The sequence below is a fragment of the Macrobrachium nipponense genome, chromosome 1 (assembly GCF_015104395.2).
Source record: "Macrobrachium nipponense isolate FS-2020 chromosome 1, ASM1510439v2, whole genome shotgun sequence".
NCBI lineage: Eukaryota > Metazoa > Arthropoda > Malacostraca > Decapoda > Palaemonidae > Macrobrachium > Macrobrachium nipponense.
In genome coordinates this window covers 61,494,728-61,521,782 of record NC_087200.1, presented here as the reverse complement: position 1 = coordinate 61,521,782, position 27,055 = coordinate 61,494,728, and the positions used below count along the sequence as shown (strand labels likewise).

Below are 27,055 nucleotides of genomic sequence, written 5' to 3'. Positions count from 1 at the left end.
ATATTGATCTCGATGATGTTATCCCCTTATTTTTATGCTAGGGGATACATCATAGTACAATGGTTACGGGTTTTGTATATTAAGTCATATACATTCCTAAGATATATATTGTTTTGTGAATTATCAAATATTTTTATAAATTTATATAACATTAATATTAATTGCTATTTCTATTTTGATACATGTTATTACACAGGTTTATTGTTATAGGTAATCATTATACCTATTTGTATATATGTAAATTACCTCATATTATTATCATAATTACTTTTAAGGTAATTTAAGCATATTTTGATTTTGTTTTACTGTGTATTTGTATCTTTTAGCAATTATTTCCATTCTTCTTTTATTTTTGTATCTTTTATTTGAGACCTAATTTGTTTTATTTTGTTCTGTTTACTTTCTTTACAATCTTGTGCTATTTCTCTGGTACGATTTCGCGCAAGCGACACGAGCTGAGCCCAGAAAAAGGATTTTGACGTAAGGAAAAATCTATTTCTGGGCGATTGGCTCGTGTCGCCAGCGAAATACCCCCCCTACCCATCCCTTCGCTCAAGATTGTCTGCTAACTTCAGGATGGCCACTAGAGGCGCAGCAGTCGCAAGCATGGGATGGTGTAGTAGTAGTACGAGCTGCTCCCTCTATGGGACGGCTCACCCCCCTTGGAGGGTTTTGTAGTGGGAGATTTCTATTGGCATTTGCTCGTGGTAGTGGTCTCACTCGCCTAGTGTTTCATACCGACACCCTCCTAGAGGGTGAGCGCGTCAGTTATATTCTGACCTTTTTCTTTATTTTATTTATTCTCTGGTATGTGTTAGTACATTTACCCTAGAAATATAGATTAAAGGATATTTCGCTGGCGACACGAGCCAATCGCCCAGAATAGATTTTTCCTTACGTCAAAATCCTTTTTATATCCTCTGGGCTTTACTGTAGGAACATTCACTTATCTGTGTATGCAGACAGAGGGCAGATGTACCATCACTGAAATTTTAGGGAACAACACTGATGTTGGCCAAATTTTAGATTTTAAAGACTTCTGATTTTTATGAAAAGATCCAAAAAATTTTGATGAACGCTTTTTTTATCTTATTTATGACAATTTTAATTCCATTAGTACCTAAAGCTCTTTGCGTTTTACCTTTTTAAACACTGACCATCTTTAGAATTTCTATAATTAAATTCACGATTTATTTCATTGCATTTCATTCATTTTCACAATGGTGCTGTATGACCCTAGTATGGGTCCCAGTGCAAGATTTTCTGTCTGAATTTCATATTCCCTTCTATTTTATAACATGCACATAACAAATTGCATATATACTGGAATCATAGTCCTCAGTTTTATAAAATTTCTGTTTTCATAAACCATGCATCATCACATTAGCGAAGTACAAGACTGTTAATCTGTTTGTTGGCAATATTCCTTGCTGCTGTTTTCAATGCACAGATCAAGTTTGGCGAAAACAAGAAGACGAGGAGAGAAGAGGAAAGCAAAAGATTGGACCTGACCCACAGCGAAGCAACAGACCACCCTTAAATTAAGCCTCGGTTTCTAATCACTAAGAGACAAACTGTCATAAGACAAATATAAAATGCACCAAAGTTTCCTGTGTAGCATATAATGCTGTATGAAACTCTCTGTCATGGCCCATAAAACTTTCAGCCACATCCCAGTGGTGGACTGTGTTGTTGGCACTAATAGTGGTGCCAAATACACAATCATGGCTAATTTTCTTAAATAAAATTTTCAAAAATTACTGAGGCTACAGGGCTGCAATTTAGTAAGTTTGATGAGTGGAAGGCAGTTGATCATCATACCAAATTGCAACCCTCTAGCCTTATTAGTTTTCAAGATCTGAGGGTAAACAGAAAAAGAGCGGAACAGAAAACTACAAATCTGTGGACTTGATAAAAAAAAAACAATAATTTCTTTCTCTAAAAGTGGCAGGAACTGTGTAAAAATTAAAAGAATGAAAAAAATGGGGATTTAAAAATCTTTTTGGTCTTGATGATGTCCGTAGAGAAAACACACACATGCTAACAGCCAACAATGTCATAAATGAAAACCTAAAGAAAGAAGATAAGGAATCAAATGTATTTAAATAATCAGCAATTAATTAGGAAGGGCATTTCTTTACGGTGATGGTAAAACCCTCAGTTTAAAGCTAATGATTGTAAGCAATGAAAAAAACAAATAAATAGTCAATTATTAAACTTACCACTGTCGATCAAGACAGTTTTGGCAGGCTGTTTGGCAGTCATGGGTGTTTCAATATCCCTTATAGCCCTGGTTTGTGTTTGTCCACTTTCCGTGTGGCAGACACCAAAGAAATCCCCTTCTGAGATCATCTGCTTGTGGAGCTCGCCTCCGGGTAGATACTTGGGACTGCACTCCTCTCCGTCACTTGTAAGGATCATATCTCTAGTCACTGTTTTGAAGAAAAAGCGTCATTTCAATGCAGAATTATAAAAAGCATCATGCTCGTTTAGCTATTTTGAGTTTTTCTTAAGAGATTCAGTGGTCTGTGAAGAGCAGTGATATTTGTCGTAATGACTTTGATGAAATCACGACGAGAGCCTTTTTGCCATTAACATGTGCTTTCATGGACTTCCTCCTCTGGAGGATCATACAGAGTAAGAGGATGACACTGCTTTAAACATCTCTTTGTACATAATAAAGCAAATGAGCACTTAAGGGAATGGAAAATTTGCTATGATCTCCACATCAGCGATTTGTCATTAAACATATATAACTGGTTTCATGATAAATAAGTGTAACTGAAATATGATTGAGAAATCTAGTCATATTTGTGGATGAACTGACATGGGTCAAGTTAAACCACTGCATGACCTCCAGTGTTTATTGCAAATAAATTGATAATTGTGTAAGTGGTGTGTCATTACAGCTTTTTGAGTAACTGTAATTGTGATTCATTCAACTAATTTCTAAAATGGAATTTAAGTGTAATTTAACGGACCAAATAATAAGAGTAATTGTAGCTTTGATTTAAATGGTCAAAATACGAAGGTAACCATAAGTGTATTTAAAATTTTTTTTACTTAATTTAAGTAGTTGTCTTCTTCAAGGTTTTCCTTGGCGAGACCTTCATAAAACAACTAACAGCCATTTCTTGTTTAGTATATTTATTGAAACCATTTTATGTTTTGAATATTTACAATGGCCTTGAAGTTTATTACAAGTGGAAAGAGAAAGAAGAAATTGTGTGACGAGGAAAACTATGTGTACGAGAAGCACCGAGATAATCCCGCAAAAACGAAAACATATTGGCGATGCGAACTATTTTATCAAAGCAAGGCTCGTATTCACACGCCTTGCAATTGTAATGAGCCTACATTGTTGTATAGTTCGGGTAAGCATACGCATGCTGTCTCACAAGCAGCTATTGAAGTTTATGGAGGATGTGGATCATCGACCAGAGATATAATTGCAGGTGCCACTCAGCCACTAGACGAGAATGGAAAATCACGGCCACAAAATGGGTACTGCCTTTTCCGTAATATTCAGAACGGGAGACAAACTACTTTAGGGATTCCTGCTCTTCCGACATCTTGCAGAGGATATGAAATTCAAGATTCTTATAAATATCTTCCTGATGGATCACTTTTCTTAGCGTATGATAGTGGTATAGAGGACTCGGACCGTATTTTAATATTTGCAACGGAAGCGGGATTGGATGATCTATCAGCAAATAACATATGGTCCTATGATGGAACGTTTAAAGCGTCTCCATATCTCTGGACCCAGCAGCTATTCCCGATCCATTTCATTGTTAAAGGAATTTCCCTCGAGTTTTTGCACTTTTGCCTAATAAACAAGAGGCCGCCAACAGAAGGCTTTTTTTGGGTTTTTTTTTTAGCTATCTTTGAATTAAGGCCAAACAGTCATCCAGTGTAATGTATCATGGATTTTGAATTATCTTTGCACAACTCCTTCACATCAGTGTTTGTATGTGCTGATATATCAGGATCTTTATTTCATTTAGGTCAGTCCTGTTGGCGTAAGATTTGTGAACTAGGTAAGAAGGTTCAGTATAACACTGACTCTTCGTTTGCATTGAAAGTGAAATGCTACAGAGCTTGGGCATTTTTGCCCATCTACGATGTTGTTGATGGTTTTGAACTACTTTCCAATGCTCAAGATATACCTACAGAATTTATTTCTTATTTTGAACAGACTTATATTGGTGTTCGGCGTGGAAGAGGGGGAACGAAGACGAAGAGTTGAACCTCTTTTCCCTATCAAAATGTGGAGTGTACATGAACATACTCTAAATGTTGTTTTGAAGACGAACAATCATGTGGAAGGTTTTAATAGTGCTCTAAGAGCGTCTCTAACAAGTATCCATCCAAATTTGTGGGCACTTTGCTTTTCACTCCAGAAAGAGGAGGCTCTTACCCAAACTAAAATAGTATTCATTGAAGACAAGGAGACCCGGCTAAAATAAGAAAAAAATACCTAAAATTATTCATTTAAGACGAGCAGACGCGGCTAAAATAAGAAAAAAATACAAGTCTGTAAATGAAAGACTGATACATCTCGTGGAAAATTATGAACCATCAGGCATTATCAAATTTTTAAAAGGTATAGCATATTATAACTTGCGTGAATAAAATTTTATGTTTGTTTCTGTTTATATTATCATCTGATATAGGTTGAATTAAGAACCGATTTTAACTAATCAAAATGCATTAAAACGTTTAAATATAATTAATCACCCTGCCATGCATGTCTCAGTAAAATAAAAGTATCATTGATGAAGTTCGTGCTTCATCAATTTTAAACTAAATGCCATCTCCACTTTAGTCTTTAGAGCACTTAAATTGAATCTTTACAAGATTATTTTTTAACTAACTCGTACCCTACGAAGGTATTTTATAAAATGGTAAACAAATTACTTAACTTAAACTTCACGGAAAATACCCCTTCCTTTGATGTACCAAAACTACCCATATACGCCACTAGTCCATATTTTTTTAAAAATAAATTAGGAGACCGTATCAAGAAAATTATTGAAAGAGTTCGGAAGTCTCAAAGTTAATTTAATACCTATTAATCCTCTCAAAATAGCTCACTTCATAGTCATTAGTCATAAAGAGAATTTGCAACCGTTTATGCAATCCAATATTATTTACAAATTTACTTGCCCGGGGTGTCCCGGTACTTACGTTGGATCTACGAAACGCTTGTTGCAAGTTCGATATTCTAGTCATTTGGGAGTGAGCTACAGAACTGGCCAGAGGATAACCAACCCTGAACTTTCTAATATAAGAAATCATGCAGCTCCCTGTAAAATTGAAATTAATCAAGCACCTCGTTCCTTCCCTCAATTCTAGTCAATCCTCTACTCAGCTTTTCTTGGCGTAGTCGAGATCTGGGCAAAGGACGGTCCTACAGCCATTCCTTTCTTGTCCTTCGCTTTATTAAGGTTAATATTCCTTTTTAATCCTAAATCTCTTCAATTTTAATGTCATCTTGTAAGTAATTTTAGTATTTTTATCTTTTAACAATAATTTTTATGAATAACTTTAGTATTTTATGTTTTCCTTTTTTAAAATAGCATGTAAACTTTATATATTTTTTATAAATGTGAATAGATTTTACATTACAGACTGATGATGTGTCAGGATGACACGAAACGTATCATAATAAACTCCTTAATTGATCTTCTGAGTTTCGGTAACCCTCTGATGTCTATATATATATGTTACATAAAAGAGGGATTTGCTATGATATATTTTAAATACCACTATAATGTGATATGCTGTGACATTTCTTAGAATGTGGAGTCATCATTTAGAGACAGTGGTCCGAGTTGGAGATAAAGGGGAATTGATCTGGAGACAAGGGGAATTGTTCTAGAGAAGGGGATTGATCTGGAGAAATGGGCAATGACTTACTTACTATGGTGTACTGACTTTGTTGACTGTGCCTAGTGTTATGGCTAAACTAATGTTAGTTGTTTGATTAATTACCAAGGGTTATCTGAGTTATTTGGACATTGAGTTTAACATTTCATTTAATCATTCTGTTAAGAACCTGAGTTACTTAGCTAATACTTTGCTTTTAAATAAATGCATATTTTTGTAAGTTCCGTGTCTGATTTGATGCCCTTAGACCTTACATCTTGTTCGGGTTGCCCCAGGTCCCTCAGTGTGAGGCACCTCTAATGTCTACCAGAGATTTGCTGGTACATCTGGTATATTTTGCATCTTCCAATCTTGGATGGTCTGGGATGCAGCTTAGATATTTGTCGAGCTTATTCTTAAACACATCTACGCTCACTCCTGATATATTCCTCAGATGAGCTTGCAACGCATCGAATAGATGCTGCATTATCAATGCTGGTGCGTAGTGGATTAATGTCCTGTGTGCTTTCCTTATTTTTCCTGGTAGAGTTTTGGGCACTATTAATCTACCTCTGCTTGCTCTTTCTGATATTTTTAGCTCTATGATGTTTTCGGCTATTCCTTCTATCTGTTTCCATGCCTGAATTATCATGTAGCGTTCTATTCTCCTTTCTAGACTATATAATTTTAAGGTTTGTAGTCTTTCCCAGTAGTCAAGATCCTTAACTTCTTCTATTCTAGCTGTAAAGGACCTTTGTACACTCTCTATTTGTGCAATATCCTTTTGATAGTGTGGGTACCATATCATATTGCAATATTCAAGTGGACTATGAACATATGTTTTATAAAGCATAATCATGTGTTCAGCTTTTCTTGTTTTGAAGTGCCGTAACAACATTCCCATTTTTGCTTTACATTTTGCCAGTAGAATTGCTATTTGATCATTGCATAACATGTTCCTATTCATCATCACACCAAGGTCTTTAACTGCTTCCTTATTTGTGATTGTCTCATTATTAGGTCCCCTATTTGCATATAGCTCTCCTTCTCTGTCTCCATAATTTATTGATTCAAATTTATCAGAATTAAATACCATCCTATTTACCTCTGCCCAGTCATATAATTTGTTAAGGTCTCTTTGTAGCGCATCCCTATCTTCATCACAAGTAATTTCTCTATTCTTGTGTCATCGGCGAAACTACTCACTACCAAGTCCTTAACATTACTATGTCTGCAATCATAATAACAAACATTAATGCAGCTAACACCGTACCTTGTGGCACACTGGATATTACCTTAACTTCATCCGATTTCTCATCGTTTGCAATAACTATCTGTTTTCTGTTGCGTAGAAATTCTTTTAACCATCTTCCTACTTTATTCACTATATTATGTTTCTAATTTTCTTCGCTAATATATTATGATCTACCTTGTCAAAAGCTTTTGCAAAGTCTAGATAAACCACATCTGTTTCATTTCTGCTTTTCATATTTTTGTATATGTTCTCACAGTGGACTAACAGTTGGGTTTGTGTACTTTTTCTGGGTACAAAACCATGTTGTCCTATATTAAACAAATTATTCTTTATTAAATGTTTCATAATATTTTTCTTTATTACCCTTTCATACACTTTCATAATATGTGATGTTAGACTCACAGGCCTATAATTACTTGCCTCTAGTCTTGATCCACTTTTGAAAGTAGGGGTAATATATGCCTGTATCTATACTTTGTCTTAATCTTGCCTGTATCTATACTTTGTCTTAATAATATTGCAAGTGGCTTTGCGATAGAATGAACTACTTTCTTTAACAAAATAGCAGGGACACCATCAGGCCCTGCTGCAGCTCCATTTTTAATTTCATTAATAGCCTGCACAATATCAGCTTCATAAATATCTGTCTGCTAAATATTCACTATTTTCATCCCTTACTTCTATATCATTATCTTCATTATCAATTCTAGGGGTGAATTCTCTCTTATATCGTTCTGCCAATATGTTGCATATTTCCTTTTTTTCATTCGTTAATCTCCCTTCAATTCTTAGAGGGCCTATTTCTATTCTTCTTTTACTCATCTTTTTCGCATACGAGTATAATAGTTTGGGGTTTTGCTTGATATTTACTAGGGTTTTTTCTTCCAAGTCCCGTTTTTCATTTTCTGTTGATTGCATAATCTTTTGTTCTGCATTTTCTATTTTACTTTTTAGTTCGATCACTTTCCATGCATTTTTTTCTTTTGCAAGACCTTTTTTCCACTTTCTAATTTTCTGGAACAAGATCCTTCTGTCTCTTGGTATGCATGACTGATGTTTACTTTTCTTCTGCAGTATATATTTATCCACTAATTTCTCTAATATTTTATATAATATCTCCGTATTTACCTTTATATCATCACTTATAAAGGAGAGAGAGAGAGAGAGAGAGGATGTTACCAGTTGCCTAGACGCACGGGTCCATTGCTACCTATAAAAATGTAAGAAAGAGATTTAGGATCTCGTTTTTAGTGGTGGCAGCGGTTCTGAACCATATTATGCCTTTTGTGAGATTAATAGCAGCTTAAAAAGGCTGTTTCGAGAGTCTGGTTGTGAGAATGTGTTAGATTTCAATTAATGGGTGATGGGGGATAAAAATTATTCAGCCGTCATTCTGGTACTGGGAGGGAAATATTCAACTAGCGTCAGCATGTTCGTCTGTCGCGAGACATTGCAAACATTGGGTCACTTAGTGAGTCTTGTGAGTGCGCATTGCCAAGTGTCTTTTTCGCACGAGTTGGCGATCGGGTGTTCTCTCTTTGAGGAAGTGTGTTAATTTTATTATTTTTTTTTTTTTGCCCTGGTGTTTTTTTTTCTCTTTCCAACTTTGTGTATGAATAATTTTTGGAGTTAAAGAATCAGTTCAGATTACCATTTTTTTCCCCATAGGAACTGACTTAATTACTATGGTGTACTGACTATGTTGACTGTGCCTAGTGTTATGGCTAAACTAATGTTAGTTGTTTGATTAATTACCGAGGGTTATCAGTTATTTGGACTTTGAGTTTAACATTTTGTTTAACCATTCTGTTAAGAACCTGAGTTACTTAGCTAATACTTTGCTTTTAAATAAATGCATATTTTTGTAGGTTCCGTGCCTGATTTGATGGCCTAAGATAATGAAGGGGGGGGGTTGGGGGGGTGGTCGTGGAGAGAGAGAGAGAGAGAGAGAGAGAGAGAGAGAGAGAGGATGTTACCAGTTGCCTAGACACACGGGTCCATCGCTGCCTTTAAAAATGTAAGAACGAGATTTATAATCTCGTTTATATATATATATATATATATATATATATATATATATATATATATATATATATATATATATATATATATGTATGTATATATATATATATATATGTATATATATATACATATATATATATATATATATATATATATATATATATATTATATAGCAATTATATATATACACATACATATATATATAATTGCATCTGAAAGACTGATTGTTATAAGAGATACTGCTGCAAAAATAAGTGCAAATGAGCAAATAATGGAAACAAAAACAGAAAACTATTATGACAATCTTGACACATAACAAGATGCATTTAGAGAGAGAAAAGGTGGTTATGGTAGGTGACATGAATGCAAAGGAATGTGGTAGGCAATGGGTTTTTGTAGTGAATTAAAGGTAATTTTTCTCAAAATTTACCTATATTAGTCGGTTTACACGTCTCTTTCTGGGTAACCTCATTATTCTCGTCGGTAGCTGACGCACACCAAGGCTCCGTCGCTTCCTCTGATGTGCAGTCGAAGTGCAGTTGCTCATTGAAACGGAACGGGAATCGACACAGCTGTCCAGTAACAGTAAACCGAACCCGTGTCCTGGCTGCAAAGTATGATTCATAAGTGTACATTTACAAATAAAACATAAATACATACATATGCATTTAAATCTAGGGAATTTTGTTCAGTAAACGCAACTACACTTTATTGTTAAGCAAACATAATTCACCTCTCTCCCTCTGCAAGTGTTATACGTACATGTGTGTGCATCAGTGATGCATACACATATAGTAACCATGTAACTATACATCTGACAGATACTTTTTATAATCACGGAATGCTAAACTCGCCAATAAAATTACTATGACACTGTGCAAAATGAAACATACTGGATGCAAGTGTACAATTACATGTATGTCAGGAGGTTAGAGGAACTAAAAAATATTATGAAGTGGTCTACTACCATTTATCAGGATATGAACCAAAACTCACGTGTGTCTGCAAAACATGCAGCCCGTTTGGTCATGACCCCTGTGCTAGAGACCTGGGTGGCACACCAGGGCGATTGGTACCCGACAGTGGTGCAAGCATAATACCACACATTTTTGTACATGAAGGGAAACACGCATTTGACTCCCTTCTCCACTGTATCTTCGTACCCTAGAAAGAGAATGATAATGAACACTTTTGTATTCTTTCAAACTTTCCTGTACTGTTGTTGCCTCTAATATTTTACTAAGTGCTAAGTTTATTAATGTCCAGAATTGAATTGAATATAGAATTTTGGCCAAAGGTCAAGCACTGGGACTTATAAGATCATTCAGCACTGAAACAGAAATGGACAGCAAAAGGTTTAGGAGAGGGTGGAAAGTAAGATGAAAGAAAGAGAACATTATAGGAGGTACAGTAAAAGGAACGAAAGGAATACTTATGAAAGTGGAGGAGTGAAGAGCCAAATAGATTACATCCTAGTTAGATGAGCGGACAAAAGTAATGTGACAAACTGCAAAGTGATCTTGGAAGGAGCGTGTGTTAATCAGCATAGGTTGGTGGTGATGGATTTTAAAATGAGAGGTAGGAAACCCAAGAAGAGAAAGAGGAGATCTTGAATTAAGATTTGGGACATTAAAAGAGAAAAGGAGGAGCAATTTAGGAGTGTGAGAATGAGATGGCTGGAAATGGGAAATGTAGAATTTGGACAGGGTAACAGAGTGGAAAATATCTGGGCTGACATGAGAGCAATATGTGTGGGGGAAGCAGAGGAACTGGTGGATATAGTGTCGAGAGGAGAAAAGTGGTAGTGGAATGGAGAGGTTAAAGAATCAATCAAAAGAAAATCAAAAGCATTTAAGGATCGGAAAGTAAGGCATGCACAGGGTGCACAGGAAAAGTACAGAGAAGAGGATTATTATTATTAATAGGGGTTAGTTTTTCCAGACCTCTGAGTCTCAAGTAGACTCTTCTCGGGCTGGTTCTCAGGGATCAATCCTGAGAAGAAGAAAAAAAATAATTTAGACTTTATTTCAGAAACCTGTCTTATTTAAAAAATTTATGATGTTATTAATTGAAAAATCTTTGCTTTCAGCAAGAATACTTTTCATTTTTGAATTCTGTAGATAAATAGATCTTTGCTGGGTCCAATTTGGGCATTCAACAAGTAAATGCTGTACTGTCATGGGTGTTTGACATCTGTTACACTTCACTGGGTCAGCATGTGGTGTTGACATCAAGTGACCATGCGAGAATCTTGTGTGTCCTATACGGAGCTTTGCTAGGATCACCTCTTTTGATCTTTCCTCCTGTGAGGATGTCCTCCATGCATATACTTCAGTTTTTATGTTTTTAAGTTTATTTATTGTTGGCACCGAGGCCCATTCTCCTTTCCAATCCTGGTAAATCAATGGTTTAACAGATTTTACTCAGTCTGACACTGGGGCATGTGTAATTGTTGGAGGGATAGTGCAGGCGAATTTGGCAGCTGAGTCTGCATATTCATTTCCTTTTATTCCCACGTGTGCTGGGATCCAACATATTTCCATTGATATTCCTGATTGGAGGAGTTGATGAATTTTTATTTGAATTTTCTGCACTATTTGGTTTCCTGATTTATACTGTCTTATTGCATCTATAGCGCTACGCGAGTCACTGAAAATAACAGAGACACTTGCTTTTGCCTCAGATATCATATCTAGAGCCATCTGTATGGCTGTGACTTCAGCAGTAAATACTGATGATATTAAAGGTAGGCTTTTTTTTATTAACATATTTTTCGAATATGTAGATGCTCCTACTCCAACATTATTTTTGGAGCCGTCTGTATATATCATAAATTTGTCGCCTTTTCTTCTAACGTGCTCCAAAGCATGTTGGCGGTACATTTCTGTACTTGTCACCTGCCTCTACCAAAAGTGAGTTTGTTGGGGACGATCGGAATGCTCCTGTGCACAATCGCACGCCTTCATGGTGCACTGCATCGAGATTTTAATGCAGATTCTGAGGCGGATGAATATATTGGACAGCAGTAATCTATTATGGATAAGACTGTTGCCTTATATATCATTAATAAAATGTCTCGCTTTGCTCCCCAATTAGTGTGTGATAACTTTTTTAATATGACAAGGGCTTTGATGCCCTTGGCTTTAATGTATTTGATGTGGTCTTTCCAATTTAAATGTTGATCAAATATCACTCCTAGATACTTGATTTTTGTACAAAATTGTATTTCAGTGCTATAAAGGTGAAGTTTGATTGTTTGGTTCTTCATCCATCTTTTGTCTTTGTAGAAGACGATTGCTTTTGTTTTATCAGTTGAAAATTTAAATCCAACAGAATTTGTCCAACTACATATATTTGAAATGGCAGTACTGAGAACTCTCTGAGCATGTCTCAAATTACTACTCTTATAGTAAATGACAAAGTCATCAACATATAAACTGTTTTTTACACCACTTAGTAAACCTATAATAATGTCATTGATTGCTAAAGCAAACAATGTACAACTCAAGACACTACCTTGAGGGATTCCTTCTTCCAGTTTATAGGTTACTGAGTAGGAATTTTCTACTCTTACTTGAAAAGTTCTGTTTGTTAAAAAGTTCTTAATAAATATTGGTAAGTGGCCTCTTAGTCCCTTAGAGTGGAGTTTTTGCATGATGTTATGTTTCCATGTTGTATCGTATGCTTTTTCTATATAAAAAAAATATAGCTACTGTTAATTTCTTTTGTTCAAGGCCTTTTTTGATATGATCTTCTAAATGTGTTAAGGGATCTAGGGTTGATCTGCCAGCTATTGAACCAGATTGTGTTGGTGTTAAAATGAATTCTTTGGTTGTTACATACGTCAATCATGCATTAACCATTTTTTCTAAGATTTTGCATAGGCAACTTGTTAGAGATATCGGTCTATAATTGGATGGATTACTTGCATCCTTTCCTGGTTTATTTATTGGAATTATTATGGCATGTTTCCATTTATCAGGAAAGACACGTTTTAGCCAGATACTATTATAAAATTTTAATAAATATGATTTAGCTATAGGAGCTAATTTTTCTATAATTTCAAATGATATTTTATCATATCCTGGTGCGGAGGGATGACAAGAGTTGATGGCATTATCTAGTTCATCCATGTTAAAAATATAATTATATTCCAGGTCTTCAAGAGTTTCAAAATTGAGTATTATATTTTCTTTTTGTTTTCTGATAATTTGAAAATGTATATCTAGGCTGGAGTAAGCACTGATGTTTTCAAAATGCTTTCCAATTATATTTGATATTTCATAAGTATCATCGTATATTTTTCCATTTAAATGTATTGCACTTCTTGGAGGTCTTATATGTTTTCCATTGATTTTCCTTATCTTTTGCCAGATATCCCTTGTGGATGTGTTTGAAGATATGTTTGAGACATATTCCTTCCATGATGCGATTTTTTCAGCTATTACCGTTTTTCTAAATTTGGCTGTATATTTGTTATATAGTGGTTTAATGTGGTTAATTGTTATGTTTGTTATAACTATTTTGTTTAATATGTTTATATTTTAGGGCATTTTGTTGAGTGATTTAAGGCGAGTTTTGAGTCTGTTAAGATTGCAACCCAATATATGTTTTATTTTACTTAAGGTTGTTAAGGTTGGATTCCACCATGGGACAGGGGATTTTGTGGAATGTGATTTGGTTTTTGGAATACTTTTATCTGCAGCATTTATTATGAAGTTTGAGAAGGATTCACACGTAGTATTGTGATCTTCATTATGTGGGAATGGTGGTATGTTTCGTGTGTATAGGAAATATTTACCCCAGTTAGCTTTTTTAATATTATATCTTGTAGGTGGCAATATTTTGATATTACTTATGTAGTTCAGAATGATTGGGAAATGGTCACTTGTGTATGAATCGTCTAGGACGTTCCATTCAAATTTCTTGGCTACATCATTTGAACATAATGAAATGTCAATTGAAGTAAAGGTTAGGTGTGTATTTGAAAAATATGTTGGAACTTCACTTTCATTGAGACAATAAAGGTTTCATTATAGTATTCTCTATGTTGATTCCGGATGTGTCAGTGGGGTTATTAATATCCAATAAAGGATTATGTGCATTAAAATCTTCTACTATAAGTAGGGGTTCCTGTATACTTTTGCTAATAAATTCAGAAAAATCACTAAAATTTGCATATAAATTACAAATAGTGATTTTACTTTTGTCAGGCATATACAGTTTAATTGATATTATTTGATATGGCATAGATGGTATGTCAAAAGGTTCATATGTAATGCTATTATGAATGTATATGGCTGTGCCTAATTTTCCACCGTCAGTTGGTGAATAACAGGCAATTTTATAGTGTTGGATATTTGTAGGGTTACTTCCTATATGTTGTAGACATATGCACATTGGGTTGTGGTCTCGTATGATTCTTTGTAATTCACCCAGACGTAGTCGGGTTAAGAGACCATTTATATTCCATTGAATGATTTTATATTCCATTATTGGGAGGAATTGGTGTTAAATTCTGTAAATTGATTGCTGATTTTACTTTACCTTGTAGTTTATATGCATTTGAATTTACTTGTGGTTTTTTAATCGTTGCATTTGTATGTTAGTTATTAGATTCTGCAGTTGTTTGTTTTTCATCATTGAATATTAACGAGTCTATTTTTTATTTTATAATTTCCTTTTTGTATTTTAAGGATTCAGAACATAATTCGTTCTCATGTTGGTGTGTTAAAGGGCACCTCCTTAATTTAGTAAAATTGTCTATATAATTTCTTACTGTGTCCTCTGTCTTGGTAGTTAGTTGGTTATATGTACTTACAAAGCATTCATTTCAACCACAAGATGAAGCATGTTTGGTAATGTTAATTATTGGTTCAGAAGTATTTAGTCTAGTTTTAGAAATTTCTGGTTTTGTAATTCTATTGGTCCTTTTCTGTAGTGATAAGGACTGTTGGTTTGAGGGGTTATTTGTTTTGTTGTTGTTAATGGAATATTTAGGTCTTGTGGATGGTTGGGGGGTGATAGTTATATTTTGGTTTGGTTTAATGGTATGATTTTCATTAGCATTATTTGATGGGAATTGTAAAGAGTGATTAATTGTTTCTTTACTGTCCAGATGTTGGCTGTTTGATTGAGATTGAGGGTAATTGTGCATTTCCACTCGTGATGAGGTTAGTTTGATATCTTTTTTAAAAGGTTCTCCTGGTGTAGTTGGAGTTTTTTGGATTGATTGTAATTTTCAATATTTACTTTTTTTCCCTTAGGTGGGATTCTTTCCCAAATTCTTTTCTTTTTGCCAGTTCGATTATTATCATTATTTAACTCCTCTTCCATTGGAAGTTCTTTTCCATGGTATAACTGGAATCATCCATGTTAGTGATGCGGTATTGGTTGGTTGTTTTAATAACACTTTTTATTTTCGGGTTTCAGTATTATTAGGTATGCAAATTTAGTTTCTATGTTTATGTTCTCTTGTTTGTTATTTTGCTGCTTGATGTCTTGATTTTTAGTCACATTTGAAAAGGTGGGGGTTTTGGATGGATTATTAACTCCTCTTACTTTTAGCTCAAGTCTGGCTTCCATGACTGACATTCCTGTCCTATTTATTAACAACTGAAGTTCTGTGTTATATTGGTAAAATGAGCACTCCTTAGATTTCGCGTGATGGGCTAGTCCACAATTAATACATTTTGGTTGGTTACAGTTCCAATTGGTGGTATGGTCATCTGATGCACAGACTGCACATATAGCCTTATTGCGGCATCTTTTGTATGTGTGTCCATACCTTTTGAGTACTGTGTAAATTGTAGTGGTTTTGGAACAAAAGGACGAACTTCTCTATTTTGTTCAAGAATTTTGATTTTAAATGGTAGGTTGATATTTTTATTTTTATTTTTATTTTTCAAGAATTTTGATTTTAAATGGTAGGTTGATATTTTTATTTTTATCTTTCCTACTTGAAATCGAGTATATTTCTACATCGTGGATATTGTTATATCTCAGTTTTAAGGAGTCTAGCAGTAGTTGTTTTGAAGGAAGCTCCTGCTCACTATTGGGTAGGATGACTGTACCCTGTACATAATTCAATGTTTCGTGGCTTGTAATTGTTACTTTTATATTATTAATTTCTGTTATACTTAAAAAGGCAGTGGACTGCTTTTTATTGGTTACTGGATAAGCCATTCATTGTCCTTGATGTATCTACATTCCATGTCTTGTGTTGGATATATGTTAAGTAATTTGTTTTCTAGTATCGCTGCTGAGATTTTGTTGTCAGCTTTGAGGACTAAAAATCTTGACCAGTTATCTGGTCCAAAGAGGTCATCAAAATGTTCCAATGTGGGATTAAGTCGGTAATTTTTGTTTCTTTTTGGTCCTTGTTTTATGTATGTTGCTTGTTTATTATGATTTTTATATTTTTCTGTATTGTTGGGAAGATTATTTGTCTCTAATTCAGAATTATTGTTCATCATATATGGTTCCATTGTTACAATATTGGAGTTTACCAATTTTCTTGTTTGTTTCTTTTTTATTTATGCAGTCTATTTGGTTTTCTGGCTCTGCTACTTTACTTGGAACAGGGTGTTCCTTTGTATCATTTATAGTACTTTCACTACTTGTGGCAGTACCAAGGAAATTCGGGAGTGACGTGCCAATAGTCATCAACTGTGCCAGAGTTTTTCCATCATGGGGGCCAGGGGTACTCAAACTATTTATTTCAATATTCATAAATTTTGAGATTTAAAAAAAAAAAAATCTTGAAAAGATATCATTGGCCCTTCGCGAAGTTAAATCTTCCCCCAATGGCACAAGTGAGAGAGGACTCCCAAATGTCCGCATCCCTACCCTACCCCAAAAGGGGATGGCATAACATGATTAGTATGGCCCAAGTATAAGCAGAACCCGCTTGCTAGGACTAAGAGTATTATGATAATACAATTATCCCCATCCTAATCACATTATGGGCAAACTGGATAGAATGCCAAGAGTTCTATTCCTAGAACCAGGCCCCCCTGGAATCCGTGGTCCAGCTCCACAGAATAGTTCCGCCTGAAAAACAGGTCCAAACATTGTCGGGTAGATGATGGATGTACCACAGTTCTCACTATTTAGCTTTGGATTTAACTCCACGTTAAGCCATGATATGTTTTCTCATTCATTTGCTTTCAAAAATTTTGGCAAAAATGGAAAAGTCCACAGAAGTTAATTCGAAAATATATACGTAATGTCATATGGGACTCTTGGGTTCGAGCCTGGGAAGAGATTCCTGAGGTTCGAGAGCCCCCTCACTACGTCAAGGTGGTCCCATAATGAGGGGGACAGAGAAGAGGAAAGAGAGGCAAGAAGGACAGGTATGGCTATTGGAAGGGCAACAGAGCAGTTGAATAAAAGACTAGGAACAAGAGAAAGAGAAATTAATATATGTAAGAATTCAAACTTGAGGAAGAGGCAAAGACAGGATGTGGGTAAACTGGGTGTCATCACGGATAGTGAGAAATATATTGTAAAGGGATGAAGACATTAAAAAAAGAGATGGCAAGTATTTTGAACAACTGTTAAATACTAAAAATGAGAGAGGAGATGGGGGAAGCAAAGAGGGTGGAAGGACCAGTGATGGAGATACAGGATACAGAAGTGAAGAGAGCCTTAAAGTCCATCGGCGTTCCAAATTGAAATGATCAAATTACTAGGTACAGAAGGTGAGAAATGGATGCTGGATTTATTAAAAGCTATATGTAAAGAAGAAGAAATGCCAAGGGACTACGGAGTCTAATCTAGGTATATATTATAATATACTATATTAAGAATGAATATTAATAAAATAAGATAATATACTATTATATATATCATACTATATGTTATTATATAATATATACTACTATATATATATACAAAAAAATATATAATATAATATATAGATATTAATTTGGGAAATTTTTATAGATATATAATTATATCATATAATTATATATATATATATATATATATTATAATAGATGTATATTATGTATTATATAATATGTATATATATGTTATGTATATATATATTATATATATATATAATATATATTAATTATATATATATATATTATTTATATATAAAAAACATATACCCATATATATTAAGATAATCTATATAATATATATATAATGTATATATGATATATATATACTATATATACATATTATTATATTATATACATTATATATATATGTATCCATATAATATAGATATTATGTATATACAAGATAGTTATATATGTATAAAATATATATATAATATATATATATATCTATATACAATATTATTCTACTATATATATCTACTATATATATGTATGTATATATATATATATATATATTATTATATGTATAATCTATATGTATATACATATATAATATTAATCATACCATATATATATATATTATATATATATATATATATACTCATCAGATTATAATATATATATATATATATATATTAATACTATACATACATATATATATTATAATATATAGTTTATATATATTATATATATCTCTATATAATATATATTTTATATATGTCAATAATAATAGATATTGTTATATATTATCTTAATGTATACTGTTATATATATATAATATATAATAATATATAATATAATATAAATAATAATATATAATATATAATAATATAGATACTATATTATAATCCACTGAACATATACATATATATATATAATATAACTATATATATATATCAATATATATTATATAATATATATTATATTATATATTATATCTTATATATCTTATATATATATATATATATAATATAATATTATAATATAATATATATTAGATATATATATAATATATATAAGTAATTGATATAATTATATAATAAATTCAATATATAAATATAATAATATAAAATAATCTTAAATAATATAATATATATAATCTATATATAAATATATATTATAGATATCAAATAATATAGATAAATAAACAAATAGATTATATATAGTAATATATATATCATATATATATTATATTATAGATATAATAATATATAATAGATATTTACTACTACTATAATTATATTAATATTAATATATATATATATATATATATCTATATTATAATAATATAATCATAGAACTATAATATTTATTATATAATATATTATATATATATAATAGAATATATATGTTATATGTGACGTTTATAGATCGTTCGTCTACCCAAATATCAACTAAATAATTAGATTTGGAAAACGGCAGCCATTTCTTTAGAATATCAGCTGATTTTTAGTAAACGCGGGAAACCCAAAACCCGCCAGCTAGAGATAGAGAGTTCCCCAGTTGGGGGGAAAAAGAGTCTTTTATCAGCTGTCAGGGGACGTATCTCAAAAGGGAAGGGTGTAGGCAGATTGGTACTCCTTAGACCTATACCTTAAGCTCTCTTTCCTGTGACCCCTCTGCTGGCTGTATGCTTGTTTTCCAGGATTTGCCTTGATCGTGGGGGGTTAAGCTGACTTCCAACCCCCAAGCAACCCACCAGAGGTCAAATTACCTGCCTTCCTGTTAGGCCTACCCAGGGTGTGAGTGGCGTGCCGATGACCCAGGCCTCAGACAAAGGGGCCCCCATGCTTTTCTACAAAGATCCACATTTTCTACAAAGGTCCACACTGAACACGACATCCAGGTACGTCTTGTGGAACAGCATATTGCCAGTCTCTTCCAACCTATTATCATTTTGATCCTCATTCTCCCAATTCAATTTCCAGCAACAAAAGGAATTCATCCCTTTGTTCCCTCTCACTGCCTCATGGCCGCATGCTTCCCCTTGTGTGATCGTCCCAGACCAATGGAGTCATTGCATACTTCAGTGAAACCTTAAAAGTTCCTTCTCCCCAGTATTAGAGAATTAATTAATCAAAGCAAGAAGTCATTTTTCCTTTTATCTTGTTTAATCTGGGATTCTTTTCCAGATTCCATGAGTCACGTGCCGTCTCTCTGCCCGCAAGTGTGCATTACCCCAACTTGGTCCCCAAGTGTATGAAAATCAGCTTGAATGACATAAGTTGGAGCCATCATTTACCTTTCCTCCAGGCCAGCACGGGCCTTTTTGTAAATAAATAGCTGTTAAGTAACGAGCTGAGTTTTCTGGCGACCTTCCCTCTAAAGAAATTAATAATAACTATCAGTTTACGGTAAGTTTAAAGCAATTCCCTCTTGAAAATCCCTCAATATTTCGTTTACGTATCTAGCCTCTCTCAAGGCCAGCTATATACGTAACATTGTCGACCTTCGCCGAGGATATGAACCTAGCTTGCTTAAAAAAAGCTTGTAAATCGCGTTATCCATTGTAAAACGTTAACTGTAAATTATTTTACAAAAAGCAAATCAAGCACACTTGCAGGGAAAGAATACACACTGACTCACGGTAAGGTATTCCATTCATTAATATGATTATTCTATAACCAATGTTAGCTTAAGGTACGTTTAAGTATTTTTATTGTTGAAGTGGTCAAAAGAGCGTAGGTAGAAATCTTATTATTGTAACGGCGAACGCGCCAGTGCTTTATTTTAGCGGCGAGCAAACAATTTGCCCCGCGAATTCTCTGTTACTTTGTGCTGTCCTCGTAGGAGCTTACACTAACACGTGTACAGATAGATGCCAGAAAGGACCAGATCAAACTAGGAAGTGCTTTGCCAGGGTTTATTGCTGTATTAGAAAGCCTAGCTAGTTAGGAGTGTTTTACTAATAGTTACGGCAAAAGAAGTGTACAATTCTTTTGTCTGTGATATGTTAGGGAATCCATTTTTAACTTAGTTTCATTCCAAGTGTTGGTAACCGCTTACCTCTCAGCTTAAATTCAGCTTAGAGCACTTTCGCGCCTGCGCGGTCTCAACCAGCCTTCGTTTTCGCTCACAGCGGCAGCCATGTTTGTTATCCCTTTAAACATTACCTAAACAATTTAAGCAAAGTAACGTAAGTCTCGAAGTTTTAACGTAAATAATATCGATCTCGGTATCTAGTAGCTTATCGTTCTGCCAGAAGAAATTAACGTAATTCGCCTTGGGAATAAGAAAAGTAGAATTTGTGTTGTAAATTGCCTTCGCATTTACAGAGAATCAGCTGATTCGCCCGCGCTGGTCAGCTCTCCTCACGTGTTTCACCTCGCATCGCTCACTCGCGCGCTGAGCGAAGTTTCATTTCACTTCGCACTTAACGTCGCACTTAACGTAACCTCGTTCACAATTGTTTGCTAACATCGTTTTCAAATCCTTACCGTAATTTTTCACTTGTCCTTACGTAAAGTTAACGTAAATCTTAAAAGTAGAGTCACTTGCAAGAATTGTTAACGTAAAACGCGTCTTTGTAAATTTCATATTGAAACGCAAATCATTTCATAAGCGCAAGCCGCTACTATTAGCGTAAAAATCGTTCAACGCGAGCGTGTTATCATTTTCATAAAACGTTATCCAAAGCAATTCTTTCATTTCACGTTAACGTAAGTAAATCATTTAACGCAAGTTGCGTCATATTAAACTAACATTAGTAGTTCAATTCAAATATAAGGGAGTTCATTCATATATCATTTTCCACCCTCTCCGAGAGAGAGAGAGAGAGAGAGAGAGAGAGAGAGAGAGAGAGAGAGAAAACCAGAACAGTATTCACGAAGCCAAGAGTACTACATCTTACCATTAATTATAGCATGCAGAATTAACTTTATTTTAGTCTCTTGTGTCTTTCATTTACACAGCGTGATACGTCACGCGCGCATGTGTCCATTGCAGTTTGCAAGCATTTATTTATTTCATTTACTGAGTACTTCAGCGAGGGACTGAGCATTTCTAAATTTCCATTACCTGTCGTTGCCCGATGGTGTTTCATTTCATTTTATTTTCACGAAAGATTGCGTATACCGCAAGCACAATCCGCACAGTGTGCCACGCAAATTCATTACTTCCAGACAGGGAAGTCGTTACCAGTTTAGGACTGGCCACCACCAGTGCACGTCAGGTCTTACCATTTCACAGTGCCACTAATTCTTGACACTGTCCATCGACTGGCTGCTGAAGTACTCCCACCTTTTACTTTCTCTCCTCCACCATTACACTCTGCCATGAGCAGTGCCATTTCACTTCAGTATATTTAAGTATACTGCATGTAGTGTCCGGGACACACCAGCACGATACCAGTGCTCCAAGGAACGCCTCCATAAATGCCATTGCACCTGTACAGGCTGTACAGGTAGCCATTAAACCTGCGTGTCCGTCCTTACGGAACGCCCTATTCTTTAGTGTGTCCATGTACGAGGATCAGTGATCTTTCGGACCATTCCAAGGGAACGCCTCCCCAAAGTGCCGCAATACCAGCCCTAAGTGCTGTCAAACCTGCGTGTCCGTCCTACGGAACGCTCATTCATTAGAGTATCCACCATTTTGGATCACTGAACCAAGGAACGCCTCCTCATAAGTGCCGTGCACCTGTATTGGACCTACAGGTAGCCCATTCCAACGTCTCCCAAGTTGGGTGGGAACGGGGCGCCCGTAAGTGTGACGTACGCCGCACACTGCATTCGATTTTTTCACCTCATCAGAAGGTGCCATTCACAAAGTGCCACTGAGCAACCAGTCTTTTCACTTTTCATTACCACATTGCAGAACCCATTTCCAAGTGAGTGCCACTTTCCACAGTAGGCACTCCTATTCCATTCAGTACTCTCTCCTGGCCATTATTTTCATTTTTCCTCCGAGCCTCTACTGCAGCCTAAGGGAAATGTCTTCCCCTGCTTCCCGCGACTTCTTTGCCAGAGAGCTAGAGAAGCTCGGAGCCCTCATAACTCTGGGCAAGGAGGCTGGTTACACTGGACCAGCACTTGACCAGTGGATAAAGACGCAGGCAGGGCTGGGCCCGCCGCGCGCCTGCAAGAAAAGAAAGCCAGAGAAGCAGAGAGAAAGGAAAGAGAAGAAGAGAGAAAGCATGAGCTAGCTCTCCTAGATGACGCAATCTCTCTGCTAGTTTCCAAGCCCCAGACCATGAGCTGGACTCCCGGTAAGAGGTGGTTGCGGAGGTTCTGCACCACTTGTTGTGTGCGTGGGCATGCTGTGGATTCCGACCAGTGCCCAAGTCGGTCTCTACCTTGGGAGGAGAGCTTCCAGGGTGAACTTCTCCAAGGCTACCATGTAGCCCTGCCTGATGCGCAGTCTCCTACGGCCTATCAGTGGGTACAAGTCATGGCCGACACCGAAGCCCAGGTCTCCCTTATTTCCAGAAAGGCATTGCCTAGGGGTGCCAAAATCCAGACGAACGAAGAAATTCAGTTTGAATGGATTGACGGTAACCTCTATTCTGTTCCTTCGGTCCTTCTGAATGTGGAAATGCCCTTTCTGGACCAGGCGACCAGGGAAACCACATTGTGCCGCCTGGGCGTAGTTGACCAATTTCATGATGTTTATCAGGTAATATTGGGCCGAGATTTACTTCAGCCGTATCTCCCCTGGACGCAGCTCCCACTACCAGATGCACCGGATCCCTGCAGCATGCCTCATAATCAATCATCCGTTTTAGATTCAGAGGCTAGTGCCTCCGATGTCCCAGACATCCCTTTTATTTGTGAACCTGGCCCTGACCCAGTGTCAGAGCCAGACGTTTCTTCCGCATCATCTCAGCCTCTTACCATTTTACCGCCTACCTCCTCCACTTTGGAAGAGGTAAGCCCACCAGTTAACCCCGGACTTGTTTCCGAGGGTGATTCAACGGAGGATTCCTTAACCTCCCTACCTCAAATCACTGCCAGAGAGGACTCTTCACCTGTGCCAGAGCCACACTCAAAGCCTTGGTGACTCCACAGATTCGCAACCTGTGGGGCCATCTCGGCCTTACCGTCCAGTGCCACGGAAGAGGTTCTGGAACACGTTCTGCCGAGACTGTGGCCGCAAGGGTCACATGTCTGCCAACTATGGAGGGTGCGCGAACCACCATATTCCTGCCATCGCAATGGCCGTCACCAATCCTTCTTCACTAGGACCCCCCCAGCTAAGGGCCCTATAACAGTCGCACCCCTCCAAAGCCATTATCCGCCAAGCCACGTCAGAGCCTACGACGACTCTGGCGCTCAAATCTCTCCCTGATACTTGGGGAAGATCGAATTCCTCCCCCGAGGGGGGGGGGGCTAATATTGACAGACACCAACTGATAACCATTGAAGGCATCAATCACATTAAACTGATCCTTCCGACCGTACAATTGAGAGTCACCAGACCTCGTTTCTCCAGAGTATGTACTCTTGCCGTTGCAAGCTACATTCCAGGAGGTTACGACCTCCTCCTAGGGCAAGACATGAAGTCTCCCTCACCGTTCAAAAAGCCTAGGGGTCCTAACCCCACGTCAAATCACTCCAAAGCACGGAGTCATCGAAATTCTACTTCCTCCAGGAAGTACGTCCACCAACAGTCTCCCCCGTTACCAAGGAGGGAGATTGACCAGTCACAGTTCCGTTGCAAAACCTGCAACGTAATAGGGGCACTCCACGAATTGGCCTAGGTGCCCTAGCCGACTACCAGCAGCGGACAATGTCCACTTTCCACAAGGCTTAGCCTTCCAAAAGAGACAGGAGCCTCTGTCTCCCATTTCCAAGGGCACGCTGAGAGGTATTGCACCTCCGGTACCCGTCACAGGTCCAGTCGACCTCAACTCTCTGCCAGTGCCACTTGCAGCACTGGGCAGTGCCAAGCTCCGTCCAGCCTGGACGTAGAGCCACCACCGAACTTGACCTCTGCGCCTGGCCCTGAGCTAGCGCCGGCGCCTAACCTAACCAAGGATCCTCCTACAGGAGATCCTCCAACAGGCATGGAGCTTACCGCAGCCCATGGCCAACCCAAAGTCCATGAGTCTTCTTCACCCTCACCACTGTCGCCCGAGGATGAACCTCCGGCAGACCTAACCTTCATACCTCCTCTGGAAAACCAGGAACTGCCCGACCAGGAGTCAGCCTGGAGTTTTAGTTTTTCCCCTACGACGGCTGTCGCAGCAGCGAAGTGAGGGCCTCCCCACCCTGCAGTAGGTTCCACCTCTACGACGGTTGCTGCAGATACCGAAGTAGGGTGTTCTCCTGAAATCCCTCAGGCTACCACTGCCTCTGCTCCTGCCGGCGTTTCTGGCCTTTCCCCAGAGTCTGTGCCTCCGTCTACTCCTAGGACTGGTATAGCCAGGTCCTGGAGGAATAAGAAGAAGAAGAAGAAGGGACGTAACCAATCATTAACATATTAACAAAAGAGCCACATGCTCTCCTTGACACCTGTGCCCGAGGTACAGTGTCGCATTCATTTGCAGAATGATCCTGGCACCTACCCAGAGAAGGTAGCCAGCCTGATGCTCTGCCAGTAGCACTAACCCTCTAACCCCTAGCCATTGTAATACTAACCCTCACTTAAATATAATTACCTCATTGCATTTCCCTCCTGGTCAATTAACCACTCATCATCCCCACGCATCATTACCTCTCATTGTGTATTTTAACAATTCCGTCGCTGAACTGCTGCTGTGCGTACCACACTCTGGAATGATTGCGTCATCATTTAACTGTATTGAGTAGGTTAGGCTAATGATTTAGTACCAGGGCATTAGGTTAGTAGCAAGTAGAATTTTCAAGTAACCTTATCTAGGGGTAGAGTAGACTGTCGTCACAGACAACCCGTAGTTATTACTTAGGCTAGATTACATCACTACATGAAGTTAGTACACTTAGCATCTTTGCCTATAAGTTAGGTAGGCCATTGTAGTCAGCCGTATCGCTGCTCAAAAAACTTCAAGTTAGAGTAGGAGAACTGGGTAGTCGAGACGATCAATTTATTTAAGCCAAGACCTTCACGCCCGAAAGGGAGTGAATGCCTTCTTAACAGGGGGAGCTGTGACGTTTATAGATCGTTCGTCTACCCAAATATCAACTAAATAATTAGATTTGGAAAACGGCAGCCATTTTCCCCTTTTAGAATATCAGCTGATTTTTAGTAAACGCGGGAAACCCAAAACCCGCAGCTAGAAGATAGAGAGTTCCCCAGTTGGGGGAAAAGAGTCTTTTATCAGCTGTAGGGACGTATCTCAAAAGGGAAGGGTGTAGGCAGATTGGTACTCCTTAGACCTATACCTTAAGCTCTCTTTCCTGTGACCCCTCTGCTGGCTGTATGCTTGTTTTCCAGGATTTGCCTTGATCGTGGGGGGTTAAGCTGACTTCCAACCCCCAAGCAACCCACCTGAATTCTCTCTCAGTCGGCTGCGAGATGTGATCTCGGACAGAGGTCAAATTACCTGCCTTCCTGTTAGGCCTACCCAGGGTGGGAGTGGCGCGCCGATGACCCAGGCCTCAGACAAAGGGGCCCCCATGCTTTTCTACAAAGAGCCACATTTTCTACAAAGGTCCACACTGAACACGACATCCAGGTATGTCTTGTGGACGAAAAGCATATTGCCAGTCTCTCCCACCAAACCTATTATCATTTTGATCCTCATTCTCCCAATTCAATTTCCAGCAACAAAAGGAATTCATCCCTTTGTTCCCTCTCACTGCCTCATGGCCGCATGCTTCCCCTTGTGTGATCGTCCCAGACCAATGGAGTCATTGCATACTTCAGTGAAACCTTAAAAGTTCCTTCTCCCCAGTATTAGAGAATTAATTAATCAAAGCAAGAAGTCATTTTTCCTTTTATCTTGTTTAATCTGGGATTCTTTTCCAGATTCCATGAGTCACGTGCCGTCTCTCTGCCCGCAAGTGTGCATTACCCCAAGTGTATGAAAATCAGCTTGAATGACATAAGTTGGAGCCATCATTTACCTTTCCTCCAGGCCAGCACGGGCCTTTTTGTAAATAAATAGCTGTTAAGTAACGAGCTGAGTTTTCTGGCGAAC

General features: G+C 37.1%; 1 protein-coding gene across 1 annotated transcript in view; it reads right to left on the bottom strand.

The window, feature by feature from the left end:
* The window catches only part of LOC135219347 (uncharacterized), a 294,091-nt gene that overhangs the window by 243,866 nt on the left and 23,170 nt on the right, over positions 1 to 27,055 (bottom strand). Inside the window, exons 8-10 of the mRNA XM_064256029.1 lie at positions 10,145 to 10,312; positions 9,579 to 9,755; positions 2,223 to 2,432 (exon numbers count right to left, since the gene is read on the bottom strand). Coding sequence (XP_064112099.1) covers positions 2,223 to 2,432; positions 9,579 to 9,755; positions 10,145 to 10,312 — 555 coding nt within the window. The remainder of the gene's footprint in view (positions 1 to 2,222; positions 2,433 to 9,578; positions 9,756 to 10,144; positions 10,313 to 27,055) is intronic.